Source organism: Electrophorus electricus, chromosome 14 (assembly GCF_013358815.1).
Source record: "Electrophorus electricus isolate fEleEle1 chromosome 14, fEleEle1.pri, whole genome shotgun sequence".
NCBI classification, from domain to species: domain Eukaryota; kingdom Metazoa; phylum Chordata; class Actinopteri; order Gymnotiformes; family Gymnotidae; genus Electrophorus; species Electrophorus electricus.
The window spans coordinates 3,794,748-3,822,501 of NC_049548.1; the positions used below are offsets into that span (position 1 = coordinate 3,794,748).

Here is a 27,754-nt window from a genome sequence, read left to right on the forward strand (position 1 = left end):
ACCACAATCTGAAAAAACACTTTAAGGGTATATATATAAAAAAGCACCTAAAACAAGCAGGAGCTGAAAATGTTTACATTACAGACCTGGTGGAGGAACACCAAGGATCACCTGATGGTGTCTATAGACTACGTGAAAATTTTATTTATGTTAATTTGTCAGATTCCTTATGGTCTCTTAAAATTTGTATGCTATGTATAAAAAGGTGTAACCAATGTACTACCCAATATGTTTTGGCAAATCTTTCTCATCAGTCTTTTCCCAGAGGGTGACTATGCTTACTTGGTAATATAGACACATCACTTTCCATATAAAATAATAAAAATCGATTTCTGAACAACTAACCCACACAGGGAGGGATTAACTCGTATAAACGTTTATATAGTCGATCTTTCACATCAATCGACTAAACCCATTGCCTATTTGATGGCAGATTAGGCCTACTCGGTGTGACGACATGGGTTGTTCATTAACGCAAAGGTAACAAGTAATAATCCTGAGAGCAGGGAGGTGTCTGACCCATATCGGCTTTAAACACATTCTACGTCGTTCGTCTTCTCGTCATTGGAATATGCAAAATTATAAATTTGTCAGGCTAGGGTAAACAATAAGGATCTTGCCGAACTAGCATTGTATAGACTGCCGTTGAAGAGATTATGTTTTTTTAAAAAAAAACTTAATGTATTCACGTTTATCTTTTTACGTGACTTTGGCTCTTTATGATAGTAACTTGATAATTAATATCCACTCGGGCTACAATCGGCAAACGTGTGGCTGTTCACTACTAAAGAGATTATTAAGTGGATTCATCAGCACTTGGATAACAGTGAGTGTTAACAGATGTAGTAAATGATGAGCAACTCGGTTTTTTTTTTCCTCTTGTGGATTTTTCCAACTGGAAATAATTTCCTGGCCCCGTCTTGCCTCAAAGGGGAATACATGATGAACGTAGTCTTGTTGGAAGACGGTGTGTCACCCTGGAGTATGAATTTAGTAAAGCCTGAAGTGATGAAAGCTATTAAAATCGATGCTGAAATCAACTTCAACAATGGTAAAATCTCTCTCTCTCTCTCTCTCTCTCTCTCTCTCTCTCTCTCTCTCTCTCTCTCTCTCTCTTTCTCTCTCTCTCTCTCTCTCTCTCTTTCTCTTTCTCTTCCTATAGGTTTAAAAAATACTGGACAATTAATCCGCAATCTACTTTTTGCATTGTGTTATTAGCAGAGTTTTAAATATTCTCAGAGCACCTTACTCAAACTGACCATAAATGACATATACTAAAGGATACTCCATATAGTAATCATGGTATCTAAACTATATAATGCTTAAATATAGCTCTTTTAAGTTTTCTGTTAAACACACAGGATTTCATTGCTCAGTCTTGTAATTTGTTAGAAACTTTTCATATTAGTTTCCTTGTAGTTACTGAGCATTTCACTGTAGTTACTGAATAACTATGCTTTAAGATTAAGAACTAAATAATAAGCCTGCAATTTGAGAGGCTAAACACAATATTTCTGTAGTCACAAAAGGTTGCTTTTTAACATTAACTAGTGTTTGATTGTAGGTGTGAACCACAGTCTGACTGCAAGCTACCATGGGTTTAAAACCCTTTATTACAGAAACAAAGGCTGCACCAGTAGCAGCTGTGAAGGTGTTGAGACGCTTAAAGACCTTCAGGTGAATGTTGGTCTTGAATCCCACCAACTATAACACACGTTCAATGCAGTTGCCACCACATTAAATCTTATTGGTGATTTTCTCTTATAGGATTCAGGGACAATGGGCTGTGCTCTCCTAGGGCCAACCTGCACTCTTGCAACCTTCCAACTGGTAGAGTGAGTTAGACCTTTCCATTTTGCTTTGGTTAATCCATGTGCCATATATCCAAGGCTTTACCCTCAATGGAAAAGTATTCAGGTAGCAATCCTGCTAAAACACTTTGTCCTGGTTTGTGTCTTGGCTCCTTTCTCTATGCCTTGCCTTATTACATTGTTTAAAATTGGTATAAATACTTTTGACAATTTGCCAATCCTGTTCTGCCTACAAAATAACATGCAATTTTATTCTGGTTGTGTTCCCATGTGTGTTGTGCCTGATCTCTGGCAGTATTGAGATTGGTCTGAAGCTCAACATGCCCATCATCTCAGCAGGAAGCTTTGGCCTGTCTTGCGACTACAAGGCCAACCTGACACGCTTACTGCCTCCAGCTCGCAAGGTTGCCAGCTTCTTCATCAACTTTTGGAAGTTTAAAGATGATCTTAAGCCTCCATGGAGAACTACATACATCTACAAGAAAACTAATCTCACAGAGGATTGCTTCTGGTTGGTCACCTAATATATTCTTTGCATGAGTTAATTGAAACTGGCCAGTGGTAGCTGAGTGGTTAAGGTACTTTACTTGTAATGAGAAGGTTGCTGCTTCAAGCTCCACCACTGCTAAGTCCCTTGAGCAAGACCCTTCACCCTCAATTGCTCAAGTTGTACTCAGTCATAATTGTAAGTTGCTTTGGATAAAAGTGTCAGGTAAATGTAAAGTGTAGGGGAATGTTTGCCTGCCAATGGGTTACATTACCTAGGAAAGTGCAGTGCATACTGTGTTTATTACCTGCTTATTGTGTTTTCTGGGATATACTTCTTTTTAACCTGTAGGTACATGAATGCCCTTGAGGCTGATCCAGGCCCCTTTGCATCTGAAATTGAAAAGCAAGTGTTCCTACGGAAAGAAACAGACCTCAGCAATCTGCTAAAAAGCAAAGACATGAAAAGTAACTGTAAGATGGACGTTTGTTTTGTTTGGGGAAGTGAGGTCATGCCTTTTCTTTGATATTTCATTAGCCCAATGTTGTATCCAAATGTTAAAATGGGCTTCATCCACAGTGTTCATCTTATGTGGAACTCCTGAGGACATTATGGATTTGAAGAACGGATCCATGGATTCTGATACTCACACTACATTTCTCCTGATTGACCTGTACAGGTTGGTCATCCACCCAGGTCAACTCATTTGCTTTTATTTGTAAATCTTCTACAACCGCACTTTGTTCACAGAATGTTAACTCGTGAACAATGCCACATATCTCGCACAGTGACAGATATTACAATGAGGCCTCCAGTCCTGCTATGAGAAACGTCCTGGTGCTGACCATGCCCAACAGAAGGACCTACAACATCAGCTCGAACAACACTGTCAGGGGCATTTAACACTTTCATTCCACCCACAATTGTGTGTTGGTTTGTGTTTGTTTGTTTGTTTTGTTTTCCACATCCACTCCTCCTATTGTTTGGCTCATGTTTGTTCCTTCTGTCCTGTGGTCTGCAGATGAACGACTATATTGCAGCCTATCATGACGGAGTACTGTTGTTTGGCCAGGTGATGAGGACCATTTGGGGCACTCCCACCTCAGAACTCAGTGACATTGATGCTGTCAACATAAACTACTTCAGGGATATTTCCTTTAATGGTGATGAGAATGCGAAACAAGTTCAGTGTCATTTTCTCATTAAAGCCACCAGAATGTTCATTTGTTTATTTGATTCTTATGTGTTTATGGTCACAGGTATTGCAGGGGATTATGAGTTAGATGAGCATGGTGATAGAGATGTGGTATTCTCACTGATTTACACCAATGCCAACAATGAGGTAGGTAATAAATCTCACTCCTGCAGCAGATTGTTTTGTCATATCAAACAAATTGCCAAAATTTGTAAAGCAGCTATAAATTCATGTCTCTTCTTTACTCTTCTCAGTAACAGTGAGTACACATAGTTTCTTGGCAAAAGGGTGCAATTAATTTGTGCTATCAACTATAAAAACCTAATTGCTCCTTTCTGCTCTACAGTACAGAGTTCTGTATGAGTTCAACACCACCCTTAATCAAACAGTGCAAGTCGACCCTTATCCCACATTCATCTGGGTTAACAATCGCCTCCCCCAGGATCGACCCCTTACGGAGGGTAAAGGTACTATGGTGCTCACCTCTCTTCTAACTTTAGAGGCTTATAGTATTTAAAACTGTCGAACACTGCAAGCATCATATTCAGTACTCATAAAATAAGGCAGTGTAAAATGCAGAGTACTGAATCAGAGAAATTCTCTTACAGTTTAACTTTACCACTTTTTAAAAAATGGCACAATTCATATGACTACCATTTGCAGACACTTAGAAAGTCATGTGTGACTCACTGTGTCATTATATTCAGGTTTAGATATCACTCTCATAGCACTGGGCTCCACGGCAGTGGGATTGATTGCCTCAATCGCGTTCATCTTTTATTGGTGAGAATGTCAGACTTGATTTAATAACCTCAGCTCCTGCCTGTTGTCACATTATATAGTCTTTCAACTGTTTGTTGTGTTGTGTTCAAACCACACAATTGCATACCTTTTATTTTATCAGGCAAAACAGGTCATATCGCCATAAACAGAAACGATGGTCACACATCTCCACAGAGCTAATCACTCCTGTGGAGTCCAGTAAGAGGAATATGGTGTCTCTAAAGGTGATGTGGGTCACCTGCCATGGTTTAGGCCTTATGCTTTCAAATCCCATTGTACCCTGATTCATTTACTCTTCATCTGCTCGGGCTGTCAGATCACAATAGGACATGTCACTATGAAAATCAGATTTATTACATTTTGTTCCCTATTCCCCACTTACCTTACATAAACAGTGCATGTCATCTTTTTTTAAAAATCCACCAAATTTGTGTTTTGAAAGCTTTTTGTTTTGTATTTCAAGTTGATTCCATGCCAATAATTTTGTTGACAAGAAATATTCACTCGGAACACATATAATCAGACTTATACAGAAAGTTAGTAGTCTACAGTCAAACATTTATTAACTGCATTGTTCTGGTCATTCAGATTGATGAAGATGCCTGGAAAGATAAAAGTAACATGATTCGTTGTGCACGCTATGATAAAAAGGTACTTTGCGATTCTTCCTGTGTCTCTTCCACCATTGTAGTGTAAAAATCATTCATCTAAACTGTCTGTGATTATAGACTGTCATCCTTAAAAGGCTGAAGCACTCTGATGGCTACTTCAGTGAAAAACAGAGAATTGAGCTTAACGCAGTAAGAAAATTCACCTGTTATTCCCTTTATGTCTTACGTCATGATTTGTGCATTGTTATTCAAATTTAAATAAATGAAACCATGAATACTGCATTTCCCATTTCTTGAGGCATGTTTTCTTAAAATGTTTTATTTCTTGGGCATGTGACAAAAAAGCTTTTAAACTTTCATTTCAGTTGTTGCAAATTGATTATTACAACCTGATAAAATTCTATGGCACAGTCAAGATTGAGCATGAGGCTCTTGGAGTGTTTGAGTATGGAGAGCGGGGATCCTTGAGGGTGTGTATACCACCACTCACATCTTGACCTCACAGCTGAACATGTTTACCTCATATTTACACATATAGCTTGTGTAAAACACTGCCTTTCCATGTTCTTCCAGTATGTGCTTGATGATAAGATCTCTTACCCAGAGGAGACCTTCATGGACTGGGAGTTCAAAATATCTGTAATGTATGACATTGCGAAGGTATTTCACCTAAAACGCTTTCTGAGTTTTTAGATTTCTTAAAGGGTTTTGACATTACATTGTTATACTTAGTAACATGGGGTCTTTGTACGGTGTCATTTCATTTGCCTTCCTGCACTGGAGGGCATGTCATATCTCCACTCAAGCAAAATTGAAGTCCATGGTCACCTGAAATCCACTACATGTGTCATTGACAATCGTATGGTGGTGAAAATAACTGGCTTTGGTTTTAATACTTTTCTCAGCCCAGACAAAGGTAAGGTCTCTAATACCTCTGATTTTATATTGACCAGAATCTTACGTCTTTCTAAATTATAGAACTGATATGAATGTAATTGATCTCTTTGTATAGTCTGTATTGAATCTTTCGCTTTTTCAGATCTGTGGACTGCCCCAGAACACTTACGGAAGGAGGGGATCTCTCAGAAGGGAGATGTCTACAGTTTTTCCATAATCGCTCAAGAAATCATTCTGAGAAAATGCACTTTTTATACCAAGACCGTTTCTGACCAAGCAGGTGAGCTCGTATGCTTTCCAGCTCAAAAATATACACATAGTGACCCCTGCTGGTGAACATCAGATTTACTGTCCATGTCATATTCATGCTCAGTGAGGCTAGTAAATTGATAGTTGGATTATCTTTTGACAATTACCTAGGCAGAGGAGAAATTTTATTTATGCCAGGCAGTTCTTATTTGTGATATAACATTACCCTTTTTCTTCAAAAGAAAAGCTGGACCGTGTGGAATATCCCAGAATGATGCCCTACTTCAGACCTGATCTAAACTTTGAAACTGCTAGTCAAAAAGAACTAGAGGTAAAGTGTATAAGCACACGTGCAAAAACATTTGTTATTCCTCAGATGTTTCTAATAAATGTAGCTTTAACAGTTGACAGAGCAACCGTCAAAGACAATATGGCTTGTGTTGACTAACAGTTCCAGGTGTACACACTAATTAGAAACTGCTGGGATGAGGACCCTGAGAGAAGACCAGACTTCAAAAAGATTGAAAGCACTTTGGGAAAGATTGTCAGGTGACTTTTTTTTTTCCATTCATAAACTCTAAAAGAAAATAAACATCATAAATGTCAATGTCATGTGCAGGCAAAAAAGGAGGAAGCAGAGGTGCAAGTCTCCAGCTGACATGTTTAATGAAATCAATGAAATGAAACCATAAAAATGCACAAACTACAAAAAAAGAAGCCACATAATATAACAATGATCGACAATGGTCATAAAACTATACAGGGCTAAACAGAGTTAACATAATAATAACCCCCCGGTGGTGTGACTACTGATGTTTAATATATTTAATACCCACCACCTGAGGGAGGTGCGGACAAACAGAAACAAAATGTGAAACATAAGTACAACATAAACACAAGTCTACGTGTGCCACCGTATGCTGGTAGCTGTAGGGGGTGGGGGCACCATGACAATCAAAACATGTTTTGTCATAAAAGAGATATTGAAGTATTGTTCTTTCACAGACACTTTTTCTTTCACTTATTGCTAAAAGTCTGCACAACCAGGCCAATGAGAGCTACATGGGCAATCTGATTCGCCGGCTACAGATGTATTCACGTAACCTTGAGCACCTGGTGGAAGAGCGCACTGCCCTGTACAAGGCAGAAAGAGACAGAGCAGACAATCTCAACTTCATGCTTCTTCCTGGGTTAGTCTCAACATAACACGGTTCCACAGATCCTGCTCGATACATTCAGTTTGGGAAATCGTAATTCTCCCCTGCCGCTGTTAGTAGTACTAGTACTACTTAGTACATTGGAGATACATTCTTTATTCTGTATCTGCCCATGTATCTCAGGCCAGTGGTGCGGTCTTTGAAGGAGACGGGCAGGGTGGAGCCTGAGTTCTTTGAAGAGGTCACCATCTACTTCAGTGACATCGTAGGTTTCACCACTCTTTGCCACTACAGCACGCCCATGGAGGTGGTGGACATGCTCAACGACATCTACAAGCACTTCGACAGCATCCTCGACCACCATGATGTCTACAAGGTTCCTGTGCACCACAGTGATTGCACAGTGTCTGGGCAGAATTGGTTTTTGAGTTTTGAACATACTATGACCTCATGTCTTTGTCTTCATCCATCTTAGGTAGAGACCATTGGTGATGCCTACATGGTTGCCTCGGGGTTGCCACGGCGGAACGGCAACAGACATGCAATGGACATTTGTCACATGGCACTGGACATCCTGGGTTTCATGAGAACATTTGAGTTGCGACACCTACCGGGTCTGCCTGTATGGATCCGTATAGGCGTACACTCAGGTACTGTCCAGACACCCCGCCCACCCATGGCCTTCTATTCATGGCCACTTACATACAACATGCCTCTTAGTAATACTAATGGCTCCTGTGTTACATATTAAAGATGAATGTTTTGACATATGTTACTACATTCATTTGTATGTTGATCATGCAGTTTGCTGCTCTGACATATGAAGTGAGTTTCTGTCCATAAATTCTTCTGTGTGTCTGCAAAGGCCCTTGTGCTGCAGGTGTGGTAGGAGTTAAGATGCCCAGATACTGTCTCTTTGGAGATACAGTGAACACAGCTTCTCGCATGGAGTCCACAGGATTACGTAAGCATCAAGCACACCATTACTAATGCAGTTGCTGTTACCTGTATTGTATTTGTTTTCCTTAAGCTTCCAGAATGGTTTATTTTCATCAGTTCCACGAAGGACTGTTTGACAGATTTACTAAGATTTAATGACTGCCTTCCATATCCATATTTGACCCAGCCTTGAGAATCCATGTGAGTCAGTCGACTATCGACATTCTCAAACGTACTGACTGCAAGTTTGAATATGAGAAGCGAGGAGAGACATATTTAAAGGTCTGTAATGTTTTTTTAAAAGTAATTTATGGCTATCCGCAGATAAAGACATAAATGAATACAACTCCAGGAAACCCATTTCCTCTGTTAACACTAAGAGGTGACCATCGCTCTGATTACATTTGTGCACCTATTGGTGATCTTTAGGGTAAAGGCAAAGAGACAACATACTGGTTAACAGGAGTCACGTGGCAAGCCTACAACCTGCCTACACCCCCTGCAGTGTGAGTGGGCCACCTTTTCTCCTTTATTCATTATTCATACATATTGAATATATATGTGTATGTGGGTTTCAACTGGCCTGCAGTCAAGCTGGCTAGACATTGTATGTTAAACTGAAATATATTCTATATAATTACTTACTGTTTAGCATTGCAAAAACAGACCAGACAATGAACTGGTGAGTTTCAAAGAGGTTGTAAACACACACACTCTCTATATGTTTAGAATGTAATTTGCTGATTAGACACACTGCATATTTTGTAGTGCTCCGGAGATTTACTGGTCCATGCATAGTGTGTTCTGCAGTTGCCCACAACAAACAGCATATGGTCAGGAGATATGTGCAGTTCTCTGTTCTGTCGATTTCTCTCCTCTACGTTTAGAGTGCTTTAAAAAAAAAAGGGCAGGCTGGTAATCTTATGATGTTGGACTGAAAAGGCAACAGGTTGAATTTATGTGTTTTCCCACTGGCTATGGTAGAGAAAACCTACAGCGTCTGCAGCAGGACCAGGCCCAGATGATAAAGAGCTGTCTAGAGCAGCGGTCTCCAAACCTGGGCAAGAGGAAAACGCTTTCAACACGCCAGAGGAAGTTGCGAGCAAACTCTGAGCTGTTAGGACCAGAGCAGCCTGAATACCTACACCTGGCTACTGTAGACAACCTTAACACATACCTGTAACATTCTTTAAGCCCTCACAAACAGTTGCTGATGCAGTGAAACAACTTGCTACAGATTTCCTACAGAATATTGTACATGCTATATTTAAATATTCTGTTAGGTTATACTTTAAAGTAGTATTGTTTGTTGGAGTAGTAATCGTTTGATGTTTTCCTTTGGCTAGGCTATTTTCCTTAGCAGCCAAAAACCTGGCCAAACTGTACATTGTGAGAATGTTCATTTTTGACATTTACTGTATTTTGTATTTTTTAATGGCTGTTGTGTATGTTTTAGCTGTAGAAGCCAATGTGAAAGACAGGTAGAGGTATCTACAGTATACTAGTAAATGCTAGGTTTTCATGTGTCTATGCCACATAATTGGAAAAGCAAGTTAGGTTAACATACAAATTAATATTTTTGAAAAAGGAACAAAATTTATTCGAATATTATGACATCTGCTACTCACACATTGTTTTGTATGCTTAACAAAATATTCCTGGAAAATGCACTGATCCAAATTTCTTTGGTTTATATATCACATTTAAGAACTATGCTTCAAATGTTAAGACTAAATTTTGATTGTTTATCACATGAAGACTTCTGGAACGTTGAGAAATATGCCTAGTGTTAAACTGCTCCGCATTTATATACACTTATGACATCTTGACCTGGCAACAAAGAAGCTAGTACAGATATTTTGTTAAATTACCACTGGTTTAAAAAAAAAAAAAAAAAAAAAAAAAAAAGAGCAACTCAATGTTCTGCAAACTAAAACAGGAAAAACAGATGCTATTCTCACTTCTGATCTAGGACATAATTACAGAAAGAAAACATAAAAATAACTAGTACAGCAGCGGCTACTTAGTCCATCACTCCATGACCTGGAGTGACTAGGCCTGGTGGACGTATAAACCACAGCTGTTTTTAAACTTATATTACACCAAAAACATTCAGCATGTCCTTACGCATTGAACAAAGGTGTAAACAAAACAGGCTCCTTTAGCCTCATAAGGCTGATGGGGGAGAGAAATACAGCTTGTTTAACTCAGAATTCTGCTACAAATAAAAACAAAACCCAGAACACATAAAGCATAATTTCTGAAAGATAAAAACAGACAAGTACAAAGATATCCATAAGTGTCCTATGTCTAAGTAGACCACAGTGAATTCATTCAGGAATGAAAATGTCTGTTGTATCTAAATTTTGTTATTTATGTGTTCGCATAAAAGGTTTGTTAGTGGAACAAAATTGGATTGGTCTCTGTATAGGAGATTAATGTGCCCTACTTAGAGCATGATGGATTTTCATTTGGCACAATACTAACTAAAACTGATTGGCCTACTAAGGCATTGGCCCACTAAATCATTTTGATTACAAATAACTGTTTTAACTCCACACTGAGAGTGACTGAAGATGTTCATTTAAAACAGTACATTTTATGCTGAAACACACTATGGACTATTGGCTCTTGATGTGCTCTAGTTTCTGTGCATGTTGTTTAATTAAAGAATACAAAGCTACAGAATGAAAAAGCACAGTTATAGCAGACCAATATGCCACTGTACATAAAAATACCAAAGGAAGGCTATTTTTAAACTAGCACGGCACTGAAATAAGCAGAAGGGGCTTATTTTCCTCTTGTGTTATACTAGAGCATGTCATTTTTAGTCAATTAATGATTTAATTGACACATTCTGCTTTGGAGTAAGTAAAGTATATGGGAACCTCTGTCTAAGATACAAAGCTACCGTGGGAATGTAATGAATGCAAAACAGCCAAGCCTCACCTTATATCATGACCTACTACAAGATCAGACTCCACTGCAAATGACAAATTATGTTTACATGTAAACGTTTACATCATAGCAGTTTGATTGAATATAAACGTTTCAAGATAAACCAATCCCAACATTACAGTACGGCAGCATTCCGGTGGCACCTAATGACGTTTCAGTGTGTTTGACAGGCACCAAGGACCATCAGCCGGGTCTTATCGCTCATTACCATGAGTTGTTGGCGCTAGGTCTGGGTCACACTGGGAGACATGTCCTCTGCTCTCTAAAGGGTGCCTTGGCTACAAGCCCACAGTTGATGCATGCATGCTTGCAGGAAGAAACAGTACATGGCAGAGTCTTTAAACAGCCACAGTGTCAACTACAGGACTATGGTGCAACTCATCAATTAAGACTTTTGCTTTTTAAATATACCCATGAGTCTTTATATCACTAATGAAAAAGGACACGGTTATTCTAGCTAATGCCAAAACCTCAGACACCCTAACAATGAGAGCTAGGGTGAATATTTTATCCCTGTTTTCAGTGCACCAGAATGATTTCTTCTGAGTTATACCACAATCACCTTGCTCTTTGGTTACAGTTTACTAAGTTGTATGCACGTAATTTGTTTAAGCAGTATTACTTTCTGCACATACACCTCCCCAATTCTAAGACTTTTAGTTGTCTTTATAAACAAATTCACTCTTTTACTGTCATCTTTTTTGCTGCTGGTTGTAAAGTGAATGTTTTCTCCACTGATGTCTAAGGGGGGCAATTCAGTAATTCAAAATGGTAATTCTGGTAATAGAAAACTGAACCTGGATCTTGACAAAATGCAGAATAAAAAATGTGTGTACTTTACATCCGGGATCCATGAATCTGGAAAAGCTGTGAAACAGAAAAAAGATTGTGAGAACAAACAAAAGGCCTTTTCTACGATGAACAATTCAGTTAAAATTAACTCCACTTGTTTCACACCATTAATAATGAATATGTAAGTGGAATAAACACTTTGGCACAAGGAAAAATGTTTCTCCAGATGGAGATGTGGGTGAGGATGACGTTGACTAAATGGCATCTTATGGTGCTGAGACTGTTCTGAACAAGACAAGTCTTTTGTTATTTAGACAGCAGTTCTCAAACCCTGGCCACTAGCACTGTATTTATGCTATGTTAACACTCCACCAATGGTATGGTTTTAATGCAGTGGACTTGTAGGCAAGTAAAAATATAAATAATACAGATATGTAGCAGTGTGTGCACTGTTTTGTGCGTGTAAACATACGTGGACATTTTTTAATAGAGGCTGTCTAGGCTGTTTCACTTCAAAATGGTTCCATGTTGAACCTACACATCAACTGAACTATGAACCTCAATATTGGAAGCCGTGAATTTAGAATGTAGCTTGGGTATAAAACTATGGTTTAAAAAAATAGACTAATCGCTCTTATAAAATACACCAGTGATACCAATATTTGTAAACATGCAAAAATTACCAAAAACAATATACAGTATATACATTTTAACTTGTCCTTGCCAAACAATGTATGCTGTTTGATATAATGGAATACAACACCCCAGCATCCTCTTGGCCAGCAGTTGGAATTTCTACATCTACCACTGTGAAAAGAGCTAGCGTTTGTTCTCACCCATTCCTGTGATTGGAACAATGACACAAGTGTCCTTAATCTCTAAGCGACTCATTGGAGGTGGCATTTCTCTCTCTGTCCTCCTCCTGTTCCTGCTCCTCCTTTGCTCCTTCCTCCTCTTGAGTCTCTGAAGTCTTGACATTTAATGGGTGACAGACAAAAAGAACCGCAACCACACAGTGGGGTGAAAAGAAAAACAAACAAACAAACAAAAAAAAACGGAATGAGCATGATCACCAAAAAAGATGTAGAGATGGACACCAAAGTTTTTTTATATAAAAATACTATTACTAATATGATATGGAATGGGAAGGGGCAGTGATAAAAAAAAAAGTCAAAATGTACTAAGAGGATATTCAGAGACTCCATAATATCAGGAATGATATTCAGTTTGTGAAGAGCACAGCACTGTGGCTCTGTGACCAGGTGAAACACAACAGTGATTGTGAGAAGTAAGGTCCAACCTTAGTTTTGTGGCTCTGCTCAGTGCCCAAGCCCCCAGCAGATGTTTGCAGCTCTTTGGACACCACACACAGGAATTCTGCTTGGTCCTCTGTGCCATAACTATAGGACGAGCCAATGTTTACCATCTACAATACAAAGGAGGTAGGGGGAGAGAGGGTCTTCCTATAAACAGGTACTCAAGACCCAAAGGTGTTGTGTTTATCAAGGTCAGACTGAATCAAACACTGGCAGTTATTTGAACACACATCATTAGTCTTAAGTTGGTCCAGGTTAGATCAGATCAGCCACCTTATAGACATATTTTACAAATGCAGTAACAGGAATGCCTATTGCAATTGCTCATGGGAATCTTAAGTTAGTAACCCTGGCAGCATATAAAATGCAGGTGCCATTTCAGATCCATGGGATATGACACTTGGCTCTGAGTTCTGGTGAGAGAATGGCACACTGGGGGCAGGGGATAGGATGTCAACTCAGTGTCAGTCCAACCCACAGTCCAGAGCAGTCCGGGGCGGGGCTTTCTGCAGGCACGCACGCTGACCTGCTCAAACTTCCAGCCGTCCGACATGGTGGACACCATCTGGGTCAGTTCCTCCTCCTGGCACTGCAGCACCCTGTAAACATGCTTTGGGGGTACCTGCTGTAGGTGTGACAAAGAGAAAAAGGGATAGAGACTGACAAAAGAGGAAAGAGGTTAGCAAAAATCAAGGCAAAATGTAAAAAAAAACCAACAACAAAAAAAAAAACTCCACTAGCAGAGATGGAAATCAGCAGTGAAAGGTGCACTTGTAAAACCCCGGAGCAGAGTGCAGAAAGTGTGGGAGGGAGATTGAGGACTGTTGCCCAAGAGACAGAAGAGTGATGAGATACTGAGCTGTACAGCTGTATTATAAATCTGAAGGATTTCATCTGAAGGAGCTAAAATCCTCATAAAATTCTCAGGTCAAAGACATGTCAAAAATGAGAATCACTCAAGATATGGGTTTAATTTGGCGTGACACACACATAATTCATTACCTGAGAGGCTTTTGAGTCTCGTTCCAGAATCCTCTCTTTAATCAGTTTTATCAGTGGGGTTATGTTGTAGAACTCTGCCTCCTCCAAAACACCTAAGTGATAAACAAATGTGCCAAAGTATGATTGTGCTCTAAATGCCTTCTCAGTTTTGCTCATGTTTCAAACTGTACTTTATTGAAATAGTTTGAAAATATCCATAATACAAAACATACCTTCTTCAGCCAGTTCTTTGTTATAAACCAGTTTCCCATGTCGAAGGTAGTTGAGTATAGGACCAAAATATGTGGGATCTCTGTCAATAACATAGGCACCAGTTTCATCCTAGAGACAAAGATTCAGTCTTAGTCAGGTTTTCAGCAGTCTCATGGATTTAGCCTGGCACATTAAACATCTTTATCTAATTATACTAGACCCTGGAGAAGGGAAGCTTGTAAACAGTGTCGCTGAGGAACCATTAAAGGATGAAGAGCATATAGCTACAGAGAATGCATAACGTGACTGAGTGAAAGAGGTCATTTTAAACCCAAGAGCATACAGTGAGGCTGTAATTGTAGGCCACCACGGCACGTTTACTGTCATTGCCTCCCATGGCTGAGTGGCCGCTCCCTGCAATGAATTAACCTTAAGAGTTCAGTGGGACTCCCCTGGGGCCTGTTATATTCACTTCACTTGGCTTTTTCTTAGCTCAGAGATTAGGGCTCTCTTTTACATCATGCTGGGTGCAGGGGACATTACACAACCCAGCCCCATGTGGAGCTGAAAGCAAGCAGAGAGAGAGACATAGAAAGCAAGAATGAGATCACACTGAGGACATAGATTGTAAGAGGATGAGGGAGTTTTGTAGTTTTAAAAAGAAATCCCACAGAAAAAGACAAAACAGATCCAGTTCAAATCCACAGCAACATACACAAATGACATTTCTTTTCACCATGTGAACATATGAAAGTACAAGATCAAACAAGGTCAGTGCACTGAAACACTTCTGTAATAGATTAGCAACCATCCCACAACCACACAAAAAACAGACACCACCACACTGGTCACAACTTGACTTGACAGCAGACATGACAACACTTGCACAGGAGACCCTCCTTGTTTCAGACAGTTGGTGGGTGAGCTCCAACTCCAGTATGTAAGAGATTTAGCACAGTAAGAGCCCTTATATTACATTCACACTTCCTCAAACAAGGGTAATTCCAGAGGAGACGTGTGGCCAACGAGTCAATGCTTGTCCTGTTTTGTTTTTTTTTCATTTTTTTTGCTCTCTGCAATTGCACACGGAAATATGAAGAGCGACTCCCTGTAGCCAACCACCTGCATCCCATAGGAGCTACATGGTAGGCAAACAAAGCGCTTGTTTATATCAACAGGGGCCCAGGATATCACTGCATTTCCTGTTCTCATCCAGACCCTTTCTTTGTCAGCCTATGCACTTTGTCATTTTCCCACTCTTAAAAATGGGAAGAGAGTGTGTGTGTGAAAAAAGGCTTTTTCAGCACAGTGTGTTGAGTCAGATGCAGGTCCTGGTTGTGGTGGGTGGCTATCATAGCATCTTCTGCACTACATCCCACTCACAAAATGTCTTCATACAGCAACTCAGAGGGACTTTGAGGGTTGAGGGTTGAAACCTAGCATTTGAAAATTCAAATTACTCATTCATTACATAAAGGGTAAAGAAAACAATGGTGGGTTCCTTTTCTTCCATAAGAATGTTCAGCATGGACCCTGTTAGTAGCTCCACATCTCATATAATGTGAGAGTTGCTATTGTATAATGACCAGAACTATTACTATTAATGACATTGTATTGTAGCCTTCATATTACCTATATTCTCTGTACAGCCATGTGAACACAGATAAAATGTTTTCAGTTGTCTTCAGCGGGTGGAGAAAACAATCCTTGAGTATTTGGAAATGAGGAAAAAACAGCACCCAAAATTGAGCCGACTGTGCTCCATAGATATTTTAGGACAGAGATCTGGCAGCCTCCAATGTACCATGCCTCTAATCTCATTATAAGAGTGATACATGGCCAGTTTGTGTCCACACCATCACAGGGGCAGACGAAGCTCTGAAATTACAACAGGGATTCTGAGATGAACAACAAAGTCTGTACATTGTGCTAAGGGAAACCTTTTTGATTATGGCTATGGGGTTTCAGTCATTGCATGGCACAGTGTGCAGGATATTGAAGCATAAGCACAAAGTGAGAGCTGGTCTATTAGTACAAAATAATTTGATGAGGAGTCAATAGAAAGGAACTAAAGTGAGGGTAATAAAGAGGTTGTATAAAAAGGCACATGAAAGAGTTTGAGAGATGGTGCAGAGGAGGAGGGGAGAGAAGAGAATTATATAAATGTTGAAGGGTAAAGGGTAAAAGGATGGCAGCTGTTCTCCTGGGCACAGACTGATCCTAGTCATAGACTAAAAATGGCTTTTTAATGAACAATTCCAAATGTGAATGCAAGGCACAGAAGGTCCATGGCCCAGTGTGAGATACTGTCTAGATGAAGGTCTAGATGAAGGTTATGCATAGAAGGCTCGTGTTAATTTTCCATTCCACTCACATTCTTTAACAACCATATTACAAATTACGGAGGAAAAAATAATTCCTCTGCATAAGGAAATGGGAGCTGCTGGCAAAACACAAGACGGACGGCGTCAAATCAGTTAAGAGGAATGCTACATAACGCTATTACACTGAAACACGGCCCGAACTGGCCCTATTTATTAACTCCCACAGCACGTGTGCCTATCTGACTCACCACCTCGTATAGCATCGGTTGCGTCTGGTCATAGCTTACCGTGTCAGAATGCAAATCATGCTGCTGGCACAGTCGATACAAAAAGGAAGTCTGTTCCTTCAGTAGCGTCTGTCGCGTCGTTAGGAACACGGTGCCACCAACATTCAGACGGACCCATTTTCCGTTATTGCCGCCTGCTGTACTGACTCCAGAGCCGTTCCCTACTATAATGTTCTCTGTACCGCTCGATTCAACGGAAGCAGAAGTGGCCGTCGTTGTTCCTTCATTTCCATCGCTGTCTTTATTGTTATTGTTGTTGTTGTTGTTGTTATTGTTATGATTGCTGTGTGTTGAAAGGGAAGCGCTTTCCGTTAAAACCCGAGGTCCCGGTTTTCGTTTCTCCTCCGAAGCCATTAGAAGTAAAACTGAGATTATATTTTTTTATAGTCAATGGATCTTTGCAACCGGCAGCTCCTCCTGCCAGCTCCTCTTCTGTTTCCCGTGGCGTCGTCTGCTGCCTAAGCTACTAGTCCCACGACCCGCGTTTCCCCGCCTACCAGCCTCTCATTGTCGCTCAGACTCCACTCGCCAATATTTTACTGTCAAACTAATTAGAGTCAGGCGACTCTAGGTTTTCTTTCAGTGAAAAATGAATTTGCTTATGGCCTATGGTTTATTATAATTAATCTTCGATGTAATGCATAAATATTGACAGTAGCCTAAATTAAAGTGAAAAATAACCATAAACAAACCTAAATTAACCAAGTCTTTTAACTGTAACTGTTAGTTGCCAAGCGCAACCTTGCTAAAATGCTGGAAAATGGGAATAAAATACGACAGTTATTCATCTTTTATTATATAGTCAGTAGGACTAACCCGTCATTCTCTATCATAGTAATCTGATGAACCGGCGATTTTTTTTGGGGGGGGGGGGGGGGGGGGGGGACGACTTTGAAAAAAAAGATTTACTCGAAAATGTCCAAGAGGCCATTTTAACTTAAACTGGGCAGTCCAATTCATTTTAATAACATGAACACAATTCCCTAATAACTATTAATTAATTTCAATAATAATAAAAAATATTTTTGTCAAATCCATGTTATGTCCATGGTTTGTACTTCCTTTCTTACGTTCCTGTAAACGGCAGTTTGCGGTCTGTGGTAAACTCCACCCTGTACCTTAGAGGGCAGAGACGGAGGGCTGCAACGTGTCTAATGTGACATATTACGTCAGAATGAAATATCCTTTCATGGATGTTTCTTTGAGTGTCGTTCTTATCATTTAAAATGATACTGTAGACCTTCTCAGCCAATTTCTAAACTTAATTCACTTCAAAAGCCAGTCAGTTCACATAAAACCGACACTGAACCTCCATTAAGTGTAACATGGAGAGAAGAAGAAGAAGCAGAGGCAGCAGCACTCACCATTGTGTCTCATAATGTGGTTTAAACAGTCTAGATCAGTCACTGCCCTAGGCCTTGTGACAAAGTCCTCCCAGCGTTTATATTGCATTACTGTGTAACCACTCAAACTGTAATAACTGTAATGACCATTAAACTTTCAAAGGAATATAAGTTGCAGTTGAGCGCAAATTTTAAAAAGTGTGTCACAATATAGTTGTGCCCAAAATGTATATATACGCTGACTGGAATGTAGCCTTTGGATGCTTCCCTATCCTGCTGCAGTGCATGTATCTGATTTGAGTATACCAGCAACTCAGTGACCTGCTCTACCATAGTCAGATCTCCATCCTTAAACCTCCTGCATGGCAACACCTTGTCCAGATCCACCACCTTGAACTGGTTAATTTATGTGCCGAAGAGATGGAATGGAATCTCCACTGAGACCAATGTCTAAAAGCCAAATCCTAAGGGAAAAGGTAACACATATCATGTTTGTAAAAGTTCAAAGCTGTAAGAATTTTTGTCAAGAGGCATCTAAGCATAACCTGTCTGCCAGAAAAATTATACCAGAACATAAAAGCGTTCTTAAATGTTGTAATATCACAGTCATCCTCTTACTAGAATTGTACTAGTAAGTGCTCCCCTGTCTGAACAAGTGCAGGTACTAGAGGCTCTACCTAGCTAGCAGGGCCTCTGGGGTCACCAGAAAGAACAGGGATGTGTTGATCATATTGTTTGTGGTCTGAGTGGGCACAACCCATTACTCAGCAGATAAGTGTCATGTGCAGACAAAATGTTTACATTTCCAATTTTGACATGTCACTGTAATTTATATCAACATAAATATAAATATTTAATAAACTGGTATAAATAGGTTATATACATATACACACCAGACTCTAAAGATATTTTCAGTGTTAGAATGTATGTTGTCAGGAGAAGATTATTACCAGCTGCAGTGAGTGAAAATGGATTCCAGGCATTCAGAGGAGGAGAAGCAGAGAGAAGAGGGAAATGACTACATTAGCTAAAAAAATAAAAGAAAATGTAAACTGAGACATACTTACTACATCACTTCAGTTTAAGAGATGTCAGCACCTGTCTGTCAGTATAAGCATATACTAATACTCAGGATCATCCATTGTGATGTACAAAAGGTTTTACAGTATATATGAGGTGTCTTTTTACAGAGTGTTTACATGGCCAGGGCTGCCTAATGTAACTTACTGATGTTAGTAAGTAAACAGTATATTTGCATTATACATCTAAAATAAACATGTGATTATCCTTCTCCCTTTTATTTTATAAGAACACTCTTGGGTCAGTGAGATAACCTTCATCATGTTAAGCCTCTCTATAATCAGCACACAGTTACCATTCAGGCTGTTATTACAGTAACCCTATGCATCATTATCTTTTGTCATGCTTTCCTTCAGTACCACAGTATTGCACTTTCAGGATACTCATTATAAAAGTTGCGGCTGAGGTTCATACCATTATTGCATCTTTGTTAAAATACATTCACAAGGTAATATCTACAGATTTTTTTTAAAGAACAATAGAATGTATTTCTCTATTTTTTCTTTCATGGGATTAGTCATTTTTTTCTAGGCTTTATAATATGAGAGCTAGATGGCACAACAATGACATGGTAGTGGCTTGGCATTGTCTGTGATGCTGGCACTTGTGCATAAGGTACAGTGGTGTTGCTGGGGATTTTGCACTTTTTGAAACTTCGCTTCTAAGGTTTTATCTAACGTTTTATCTAATGTTTTATTGTTTGTAAAGATGGCTTCTGCGTATTTTAGTAGTTTGACTAAAATACATAAGTCAAAATATACTTCACCCCAGATGGGACTCGAACCCACAATCCCTGGCTTAGGAGGCCAGTGCCTTATCCATTAGGCCACTGGGGCGGGGCAAACAACTCTCACCGAATGAACGTCTCGAATTGTTTTGGCGGCTCTCCCTATTTACATAATGTGTTAGGTTGGGTGGTGGTGACTGTTTCAACCCCAAAGTCGTGAGCAATAACAAAACATGTTCCGACTATCTGCTTAACTGAAAAACATTCAAAAGTGTATCGCTGCAGACCGGAGAACAGCAATTGGGAGAAACTGGTCACAACCTTCAATGGCTACCCGAGTGGAGCCGTATTCTCCTTCCTATTCCCCCAACTACCCACAAAGGTTCCACGTGCTTTTCAATATCACGCAGGAATCTTACTCTTTTTGCTTACCTCGTGTCTCTTTCTAGATCTTACCCGTGTTAATCTTAATAACTGATTTTGCAGTAGAACTATATGTCAATACTGTTCATGTTTAATGCCCGTTTTCCTAAATCTGCATATGCATTCCCTAACCACACGTGTTGGTGCCCACAGCTATACCGTTTCTTATTCTGGAGGGTCTGAAAGCTTTCATATATATATTATAACTGGCCATTTTTAGACTATGTAAGGCTGCTAGAGAATAGATTACTGAAGTCATTGGTCGAATATCTTACCCATAAAAATAAATGTTATTAAGATGGCTACCAGTTCCGTAGAAAATGGCCCACTTCAGTGTGGTAAACGTGTCATATCAGTGCTTTTCAATATTGAAAAAACATACGATATGCAATTAAACTGCATAAAATGAGACTAGAAAAGAGAACGTCTCACAGAATGTTTAATTTCCTCTGTGGGGGGACCATACAAGTTTGAGTGGTTACATACTGAAAAGTATATTGCACAGAAAATGGTTGCCACTCCTGCACAGTACCATATCAAGTACCTTCACCAGAGTTCAGGTAAACCAGTCCCTTCCAGTTTAACATTTCTTCAACTATAAGTCGATTAGGATCAATGATGCTACCTGCCCATAAAATACCGTGTGGATTCAGATATCAAAGCAGACCAATTAATGAACTTTTTCGAATGTTTCATTAACCACAGGGGTGGTATCATGTTCATGTCCATTGAGTACTCATAGTTAAAAATGTACCTTTATCTTAAAGTCATCATCTTTCTCCAGTTCAATTAAACTTTTTACATAGTGCTTTTTACAAAAACAAACAAACAAAACAAAAAACAAAACAAAACAAAACCCAAAACAAACAAACTTGCAAGGACAAGTAGTATCTTCTATCTAATTTGTCTGCATCACTATCTGTGGATATTCCCCATCATTCCCAACTTTTCTCTCTTTTTTTTGCTTTGCTATTTTGCACTAATTTTCAAATTTATCCTTGTTCAATATTCCCACCATTCTTATCAACCTCACTCCATGAACCTTCATCACCAGGGTGTATTAGAATTGTCATACTACATACTAGTTGTGTACTGAGTGTGGCCAAAAATAGAACAGTAGTATGTAACCAAAACAAATTTCTCCAGTACACCAAAGATACTCACACAACATAGGTTACTAGTCTGGCCAAAATTTCCAGCAGGCAGAATAAATAAATAAATAAATAAATAAATAAATAAATACATAAATAAATAAATAAATAAATAATGGCAGATAGCTCACTACCAGCTATCAGTGCCAGTAAATTGAATTTGTGAGTTCAAGATGTAGATATATAGATATATATATATATATATATATATATATATATATATATATATATATATATATATATATATATATATATATATATATATATATATATATATATATATATATATGTATGTATGTATCTAAATGCTTCATGAAAGTTAAAATAGTAAATATTCTAGATGGAATTGTTGCTTCTGCCATGATCAGCAAAGTTTGAAACAAACAATAACAAGATAAAAGTCATTCAGATAAATAGCCGGTAAGGTTTGTAAACTTGTAAACATTGTGAAATTATAAAACTTTATAATTTATAATAAAACTTGCGATAAATAATACAGTTTTCCTCTGGCACCTTTATCAATCTAGATATTGTATTCTATAAGCCTACTACTATGGGGATTAGTATGCGTGTATAATTAGTTATGCTTTTATTTTTGAAAGGATCAGGAACCGGCAACATATGTCCGCTTCCATGTGCTTCATGTTGAAAGTTTGCTAATAAACGGTAGGCAGTTGAGATACTTAGGTTGGCTACTTTGAGTGTTGTTTCGAGGTGTGAGAGTCGGAAGCATCATCATCTACGTACAGTTAATATCTGGTTGGTAACGTCTGAAGTGTTCATACTTGGAGATTTGTATGAAATACAAGCAAGCTAATTAGCTAGCAAGCGAGTAAAGTTGAAAGTTTGAAAGCTGGGTGGCTAGCTAGCCAGTCTAGTTAGCCATGCTAACTTGGCTAACTAATTAGCCAACGTTAATCTCAGATGGCCACATAAGGCAATGCAAGTCAAGTTTATTTGCCCTTTCGTGCACAATGAGAATTCAAGTGCTTAAATGATAAATGCTCAGTAGATAACTGGTTAAAGTTAACTAGCCTTAGCTATCTAGCAAGATAAAGTTATAAGCCTAGGTATGCTTCTATTTAGATATTTTATTGATAAAAGCTACGTTGTTGACTAACGTTAGCCTACTCTCTCTCTATGTATGTATGTATGTATGTATGTATGTATGTATGTATGTGTGTATATATATATATATATATATATATATATATATATATATATATATATATATATATGCGCGCGCGCCAAGGTTTCAATGACTAATTTGGGTGTCTATCTAGACTATATGCTCTTTTGTTCACTATGTTGACACATTTTAATTTTTTATTTTTTGAAGCTAGTTAGCTAGCAACTTATATTAGTAATAAGTATTGTTTTCGCTGTTAATTATCCTCTAGCGTTATCGATAACTACATGTCTAATATGGCTTATTTTCTTTAGTTAACCAAGTTAGCTAACCTATCATGTACGATGTAGCCTTCTAATGTGCTGGCATGTGGAATGGTGAGGTATCTTCATGTTTTGAGACCATTTAATGCTTTTAGTGCATGTTAAGAGAGCATGCAAATACAGTGTTTTGAATATTTGCATTTACTTATTAAATTAATCGGGTAGCGATGCAGAACCTAAAACATTGGTTTTTATTTTGTATTTATGTCTAGAGGTTTCAAAGGATAATTGAATGGCTTCTGAAGACATTGCTCAGCTTACAGAGGCACTTGCCAGTACTCATGTTGGGGAAGAACTAAGCTACAAAGGTCAAGGTCTGAAGTTGGACAATAAACAGTCAGGTGTGGACTTCGTACAATGTCTTAAGTGGATGTATTTCAAGTAGTGTGATTTACATAATGACATCTTTATACTGTAATTTAATTCTCTCTGTAGTGGAAAAGATGGTTCGGGAGATAGAAGAGTTCAGTGGTCTGAAGGCATTGAGACTGGAAGGGAACACAATTGGAGTAGAAGCAGCACAGGCCATTGCAAAGGCCCTCGACTCCAAAAAGGAACTGGAGGTAGTTTTATTTTGTTGTTGAGATGTTTTTGTTTTATGCCTTGTTTGGCAGTGTAATTTTTAACCCCCACCCCCTTTTTAAGCGATGTTACTGGAGTGACATGTTTACTGGTCGCCTTCGCTCTGAAATTCCTCCTTCCTTGGTGAGTCAATCTTTGCTCAAGTAAATAACATTTCTTTTCCAGCATTAGTTTATAAACAAATGTGTGAATGTATACATTTGTAACCTAAAATCTAAATCAATACTCTAGAAATCACTGAGCAGTGCATTGATGACATCAGGAGCCCAAATTACTGAACTGGACTTGAGTGACAATGCATTTGGTCCGGATGGAGTAAAGGGCATTGAGACCCTCCTGAGGAGTCCTGTGTGCTACACACTACGTGAACTCAGGCTGAATAATTGTGGCATGGGCATCGAAGGTGGCATGGTAAGTAGTGGTAGTTTAAAGCTATAGAGGTCAGAAGAGCAAAAAGAATACAGTCCAACAAAATACAAAGCAGAATGTATTTGTATGTTTTTGTAGATCCTAGCCTCTGCATTAAGTGAATGCTACCAGCAGTCTCGTGCTGCTGGCTTCCCTCTTAAGTTGAAAGTCTTCGTGGCTGGACGAAATCGTCTGGAAAACGATGGTGCCACTTCTCTTGCCCATGCATTTAAGGCAATAAAACCCCTTATTTCTGCACATTTTCTTTCATAAAGCTCTAAGTGATGCAGTCACTGTGACCATGGTGTGCATGTTCTTTTTTTTTTTTTTTGGTTTTGTTTTTGAATCTTTCTTTTGTACAGTCCATTGGCAGTCTTGAAATGGTTCACATGCCACAAAATGGAATCAACTATCCTGGAATCACAGCTTTGGCCACTGCATTTCAGCACAATCCCAACCTCCGTGTACTAAATCTCAATGACAATACCTTTACCAAGCGAGGGGCAGTAGCCATGGCCCAGGTATGACTCTCATTCAGGTTGTTAAATAAGGTCTGGGAATTATAATTTCCTCACAATGTTATGTTTATATTTTACAAAAATAGAAAGTCATTAATTTGTTGCAATGCCAGTTAATAGACATGTATGAATATTAAATTATTATTATTAATAATAATTATATTTAAATGCCCAAAATAATTACAGCATTAAATGGTTATAATGGTTCCGGTTTCATAAAGTACAGTAAACTAGTTGAAGTTAGGCTGTATTATAAATGTGGTAAATCCCAGGAAACTTTAATTAGTATAGTAGGCTACAAAAGTACACTTGTTTTCTTTCTCACTTTGCTCTGATTTCAGGCCCTCAGGGACCTGCGCAATGTTCAGGTTATTAATTTTGGTGACTGTCTGGTGCGCTCTGAAGGTGCCATTGCCATAGCAGCAGCCCTGAGAGAAGGACTGCCTGTTCTCAGAGTAGGTATTCATTCATTTGTATACTACATTTTTATAATTTGTACTTTTAAAAAATGTATTTGATAATTGTCATGTCTGCAGGAGCTGAACCTGTCCTTTGGGGAGATTTCGGAGGCTGCTGCTTTAGTAGTGGCTAAGGCCGTACGAGACAAGGTTGAATTGGTGAAACTGGACCTCAATGGTAGCGTTTGGTGTCTTATAAATCCTAAAATTTTACCTACATTTTAAAACCTTAAAGTTATGTATTACTATAGAGTATATTCACAATGACCCTTGAGTTGTTATTTGGCTAAAAAATTGTGTATTCACTACTTCGTAAAACAGTTAAAAAGGGAACTTTCTTTTTCAGCAAACTTAATCTTGAAAAGCCATCTTGATAAATAATTAAAGCCATCCTAATTTGACTAGGTCCATTACTTAAAAATCATCATTGATCATTAATAATAATTATATATGAATAATTGTAGCAAGTATTTGTTACATGTGAAGCAAGAAAATTGCGTTGATCTGAAGTGATCCCTGAAATCTTGATGAATGATTGAAACTTGCATCAAAATAGCTATATGTTCAGATAGTCACCACAGTGCTGAGATGAACTGAATCAGTGTTTCTGGGGGTTTGCTCAGGAAACTGCCTGGGAGAGGATGGCTGTGAAGCTCTCAAAGAGGCTATGGAGAGTATGAATCTGGGGGGGGTGCTTGCCTCACTCAGGTATTGGTTTTTTGCTTTTGTTTTTTTTTTAAAACAGGAAACTAAGTGCTTGCATTCTCTTCAGTATATGTATATACTTAAGTCTTGAAGCTTTCAGTTTGTTTCCCGCTTTGGCTTCTGTATAGCATCAGTGTTATCTGTGGGCTAACAGAAGTATTCAAGTCCCATCTTGATGATTCTATTACATCTTGTATCATCTTTTAAAGGGGATTTTTTGGGTGAAAAGTGAAAATATTCCCTCCTGGCACAGCCTCCAGAGCTTTTTTTAATGCATTAAGACATTTTACTTCTGCTGTATTAACTCCAAACTCTATAACAGAAATAATAGGCTGAAATGGGACAAAGATGAGGTCAAAGCTCAAGAGTGCCTAGATGGATGCATTTTTTTTTTGTGTAATCTACAAAACTGTAGTGAGGATGAAGGGGAGCCAGATGAAGATGAGGATGAGTGTGACACATCAGAAGGGGATGAGGAAGAGCAGAATTGTGTGAATGGGACAAAAGATCATGTTAATGGTGAAGGAAGCCCATCAAAGGCAAGATAGATTGACTGACAAACTTGCAATAGTCAGTCTTCATTTTAACATTCTGGCAGTAAGGATGAAGGGTGAGGATAATGCCACCTTTCTCTACAGGTGTACCTCTGCAGTCCTGATCTCCTGTCATTCCTTCATTCCCCAACATCAGAGAAACTGCTCAATCTTGGAGCCAAGAGGACCCATCTTATTGAAAAGCAGGTAGTGTAGACTGCTGGACTAGCCGGTGAGACCTGTTATTTAGAGCAAGTGTTGCAGCCACATACTACACTGTTTTACCTTAATTGCAGCACATCACATTTCTAGAAGCTAGTGTTTCTTTTGCCTCCAGCATTTGTTCTAAAACCTGGTCACTGTTGTGCTAGGTAAATTTTTCAGATGCTGCCAAAATTGCAGAGATTTTTCTTCAGATTTCCTCTGTGTATAAGGAAGATCCAGACGTGAAGCAAGTTGTTTTAGAGACTACAGGTATGAGCAAAGTGCTTTATGGCAAATGTCTTTCCTATGAAAATAGTCAGTTTTACTCTCAATGGTATTGAAACTCCCCTGCCTCCCTCATGTTACACAGACACCCTGTTGAGGAAAGCCTTTTCAAGTCTTCACTTTCAGATTAACATTTTTATCACTTCACTGATGGTGAATTTGGGGCTTTTAAAGGTACTTTTTTTCATTAATGTGATTTGTATGTTACCCTGACCCTTTCTGTCAGATGATGTGTATATATGGGTTTTTGATAGATCAGCATGGTTGACTCTCAGTTTCTTTGTACATCCCACTTTGTCAGGGTGAGGTGAAGTTTAAGAAGGTGTCTGTCCTGCCTGGACACCTCATTGTTCTGGAGCACTGTGTTGGGCAGGACTACTTTCCTGTGGACCAGGCTGATGTGCTTGAGGCCTTTTTATCCCGGTTAGTGCATGTATTTGGTGAACTATTGACACTGATCTATTAGTTTGCTGAGCTATTGATACTATCCTCTGTGTTTTAAGAATTAAATCAGTTATTTATGATAGTCATTCCTCATAATATTCATTCATTACACCCCAGTCAGTTTGTGTGTAAATTGACTTTCAGAAATGGCAAAGTCTTGGAGTCCTGTTCCAGTGCTAGAGATGCCCTTAGGACTACACTGGAGAAAAGAATCGCGGCATAGTACACGTCTTTGAAGTCACTTGCATTGTCGATGGTGTCACATGGATTAAAAAGAAGGGCGTTACAGAACATGAGATGCCCCCACCCCCTTGTTACAACAAGCATGAAAACATTTGCCAACATGTACATGTAAATCCTCTATCTTTCTTTATATATATATATATATATATTTATATATATATATATATATATTTTTTTTTAAAACACTTGTACCTCTAT

At 38.8% G+C, this 27,754-nt stretch overlaps 3 protein-coding genes and 1 non-coding gene across 10 annotated transcripts; 2 read left to right on the top strand and 2 right to left on the bottom strand.

The window, feature by feature from the left end:
- Window positions 1–852: 852 nt before the first annotated feature.
- On the top strand, window positions 853–10,037 carry si:ch73-139e5.4 (heat-stable enterotoxin receptor). Its single transcript, XM_027005983.2, has 27 exons — window positions 853–1,051; window positions 1,565–1,677; window positions 1,768–1,835; window positions 2,107–2,322; window positions 2,650–2,771; window positions 2,878–2,977; window positions 3,087–3,186; window positions 3,320–3,461; window positions 3,558–3,640; window positions 3,840–3,960; window positions 4,201–4,276; window positions 4,398–4,500; window positions 4,865–4,927; window positions 5,005–5,076; window positions 5,253–5,357; window positions 5,461–5,547; window positions 5,671–5,803; window positions 5,927–6,064; window positions 6,276–6,364; window positions 6,491–6,582; window positions 7,068–7,223; window positions 7,374–7,566; window positions 7,666–7,840; window positions 8,056–8,154; window positions 8,317–8,411; window positions 8,559–8,635; window positions 9,114–10,037. The coding sequence occupies exons 1-27, from the start codon at window positions 853–855 to the stop codon at window positions 9,310–9,312; spliced, it is 3,216 nt and encodes a 1,071-aa protein (XP_026861784.2). The 3' UTR covers window positions 9,313–10,037.
- On the bottom strand, window positions 9,704–17,444 carry kctd17 (potassium channel tetramerization domain containing 17). Of its 6 annotated transcripts, none has more exons than XM_027006091.2 (7): window positions 17,001–17,444; window positions 14,410–14,518; window positions 14,198–14,289; window positions 13,722–13,817; window positions 13,180–13,305; window positions 12,716–12,849; window positions 9,704–11,954 (listed from the first exon to the last, which is right to left on the bottom strand). In XM_027006091.2, exons 1-6 carry the CDS (start codon window positions 17,352–17,354, stop codon window positions 12,751–12,753), a joined length of 876 nt encoding a protein of 291 aa, XP_026861892.1. In that variant the 5' UTR covers window positions 17,355–17,444; the 3' UTR covers window positions 9,704–11,954; window positions 12,716–12,750. The 6 variants fall into 6 exon arrangements, with proteins under 6 accessions (XP_026861892.1, XP_026861890.1, XP_026861891.1 ...); XM_027006089.2 differs by having other exon boundaries at window positions 13,674–13,817; XM_027006090.2 differs by having other exon boundaries at window positions 13,722–13,820.
- A 2,742-nt stretch (window positions 17,445–20,186) lies between these two features.
- trnar-ccu lies at window positions 20,187–20,259 on the bottom strand. Its single transcript has one exon. It is a non-coding gene; the product is annotated as a tRNA-Arg (tRNA).
- A 2,089-nt stretch (window positions 20,260–22,348) lies between these two features.
- On the top strand, window positions 22,349–27,670 carry rangap1b (Ran GTPase activating protein 1b). 2 transcript variants are annotated; one of them, XM_035533606.1, is made up of 16 exons: window positions 22,349–22,483; window positions 23,389–23,517; window positions 23,612–23,739; window positions 23,822–23,881; window positions 23,990–24,169; window positions 24,266–24,400; window positions 24,529–24,687; window positions 25,026–25,139; window positions 25,221–25,320; window positions 25,766–25,850; window positions 26,263–26,386; window positions 26,486–26,587; window positions 26,752–26,854; window positions 26,955–27,043; window positions 27,171–27,292; window positions 27,458–27,670. In XM_035533606.1, the coding sequence occupies exons 2-16, from the start codon at window positions 23,409–23,411 to the stop codon at window positions 27,534–27,536; spliced, it is 1,689 nt and encodes a 562-aa protein (XP_035389499.1). In that variant the 5' UTR covers window positions 22,349–22,483; window positions 23,389–23,408; the 3' UTR covers window positions 27,537–27,670. The 2 variants fall into 2 exon arrangements, with proteins under 2 accessions (XP_035389499.1, XP_026861871.2); XM_027006070.2 differs by lacking the exons at window positions 22,349–22,483; window positions 23,389–23,517; window positions 23,822–23,881 and having other exon boundaries at window positions 23,647–23,739; window positions 24,004–24,169.
- The last annotated feature ends 84 nt before the right edge of the window (window positions 27,671–27,754 follow it).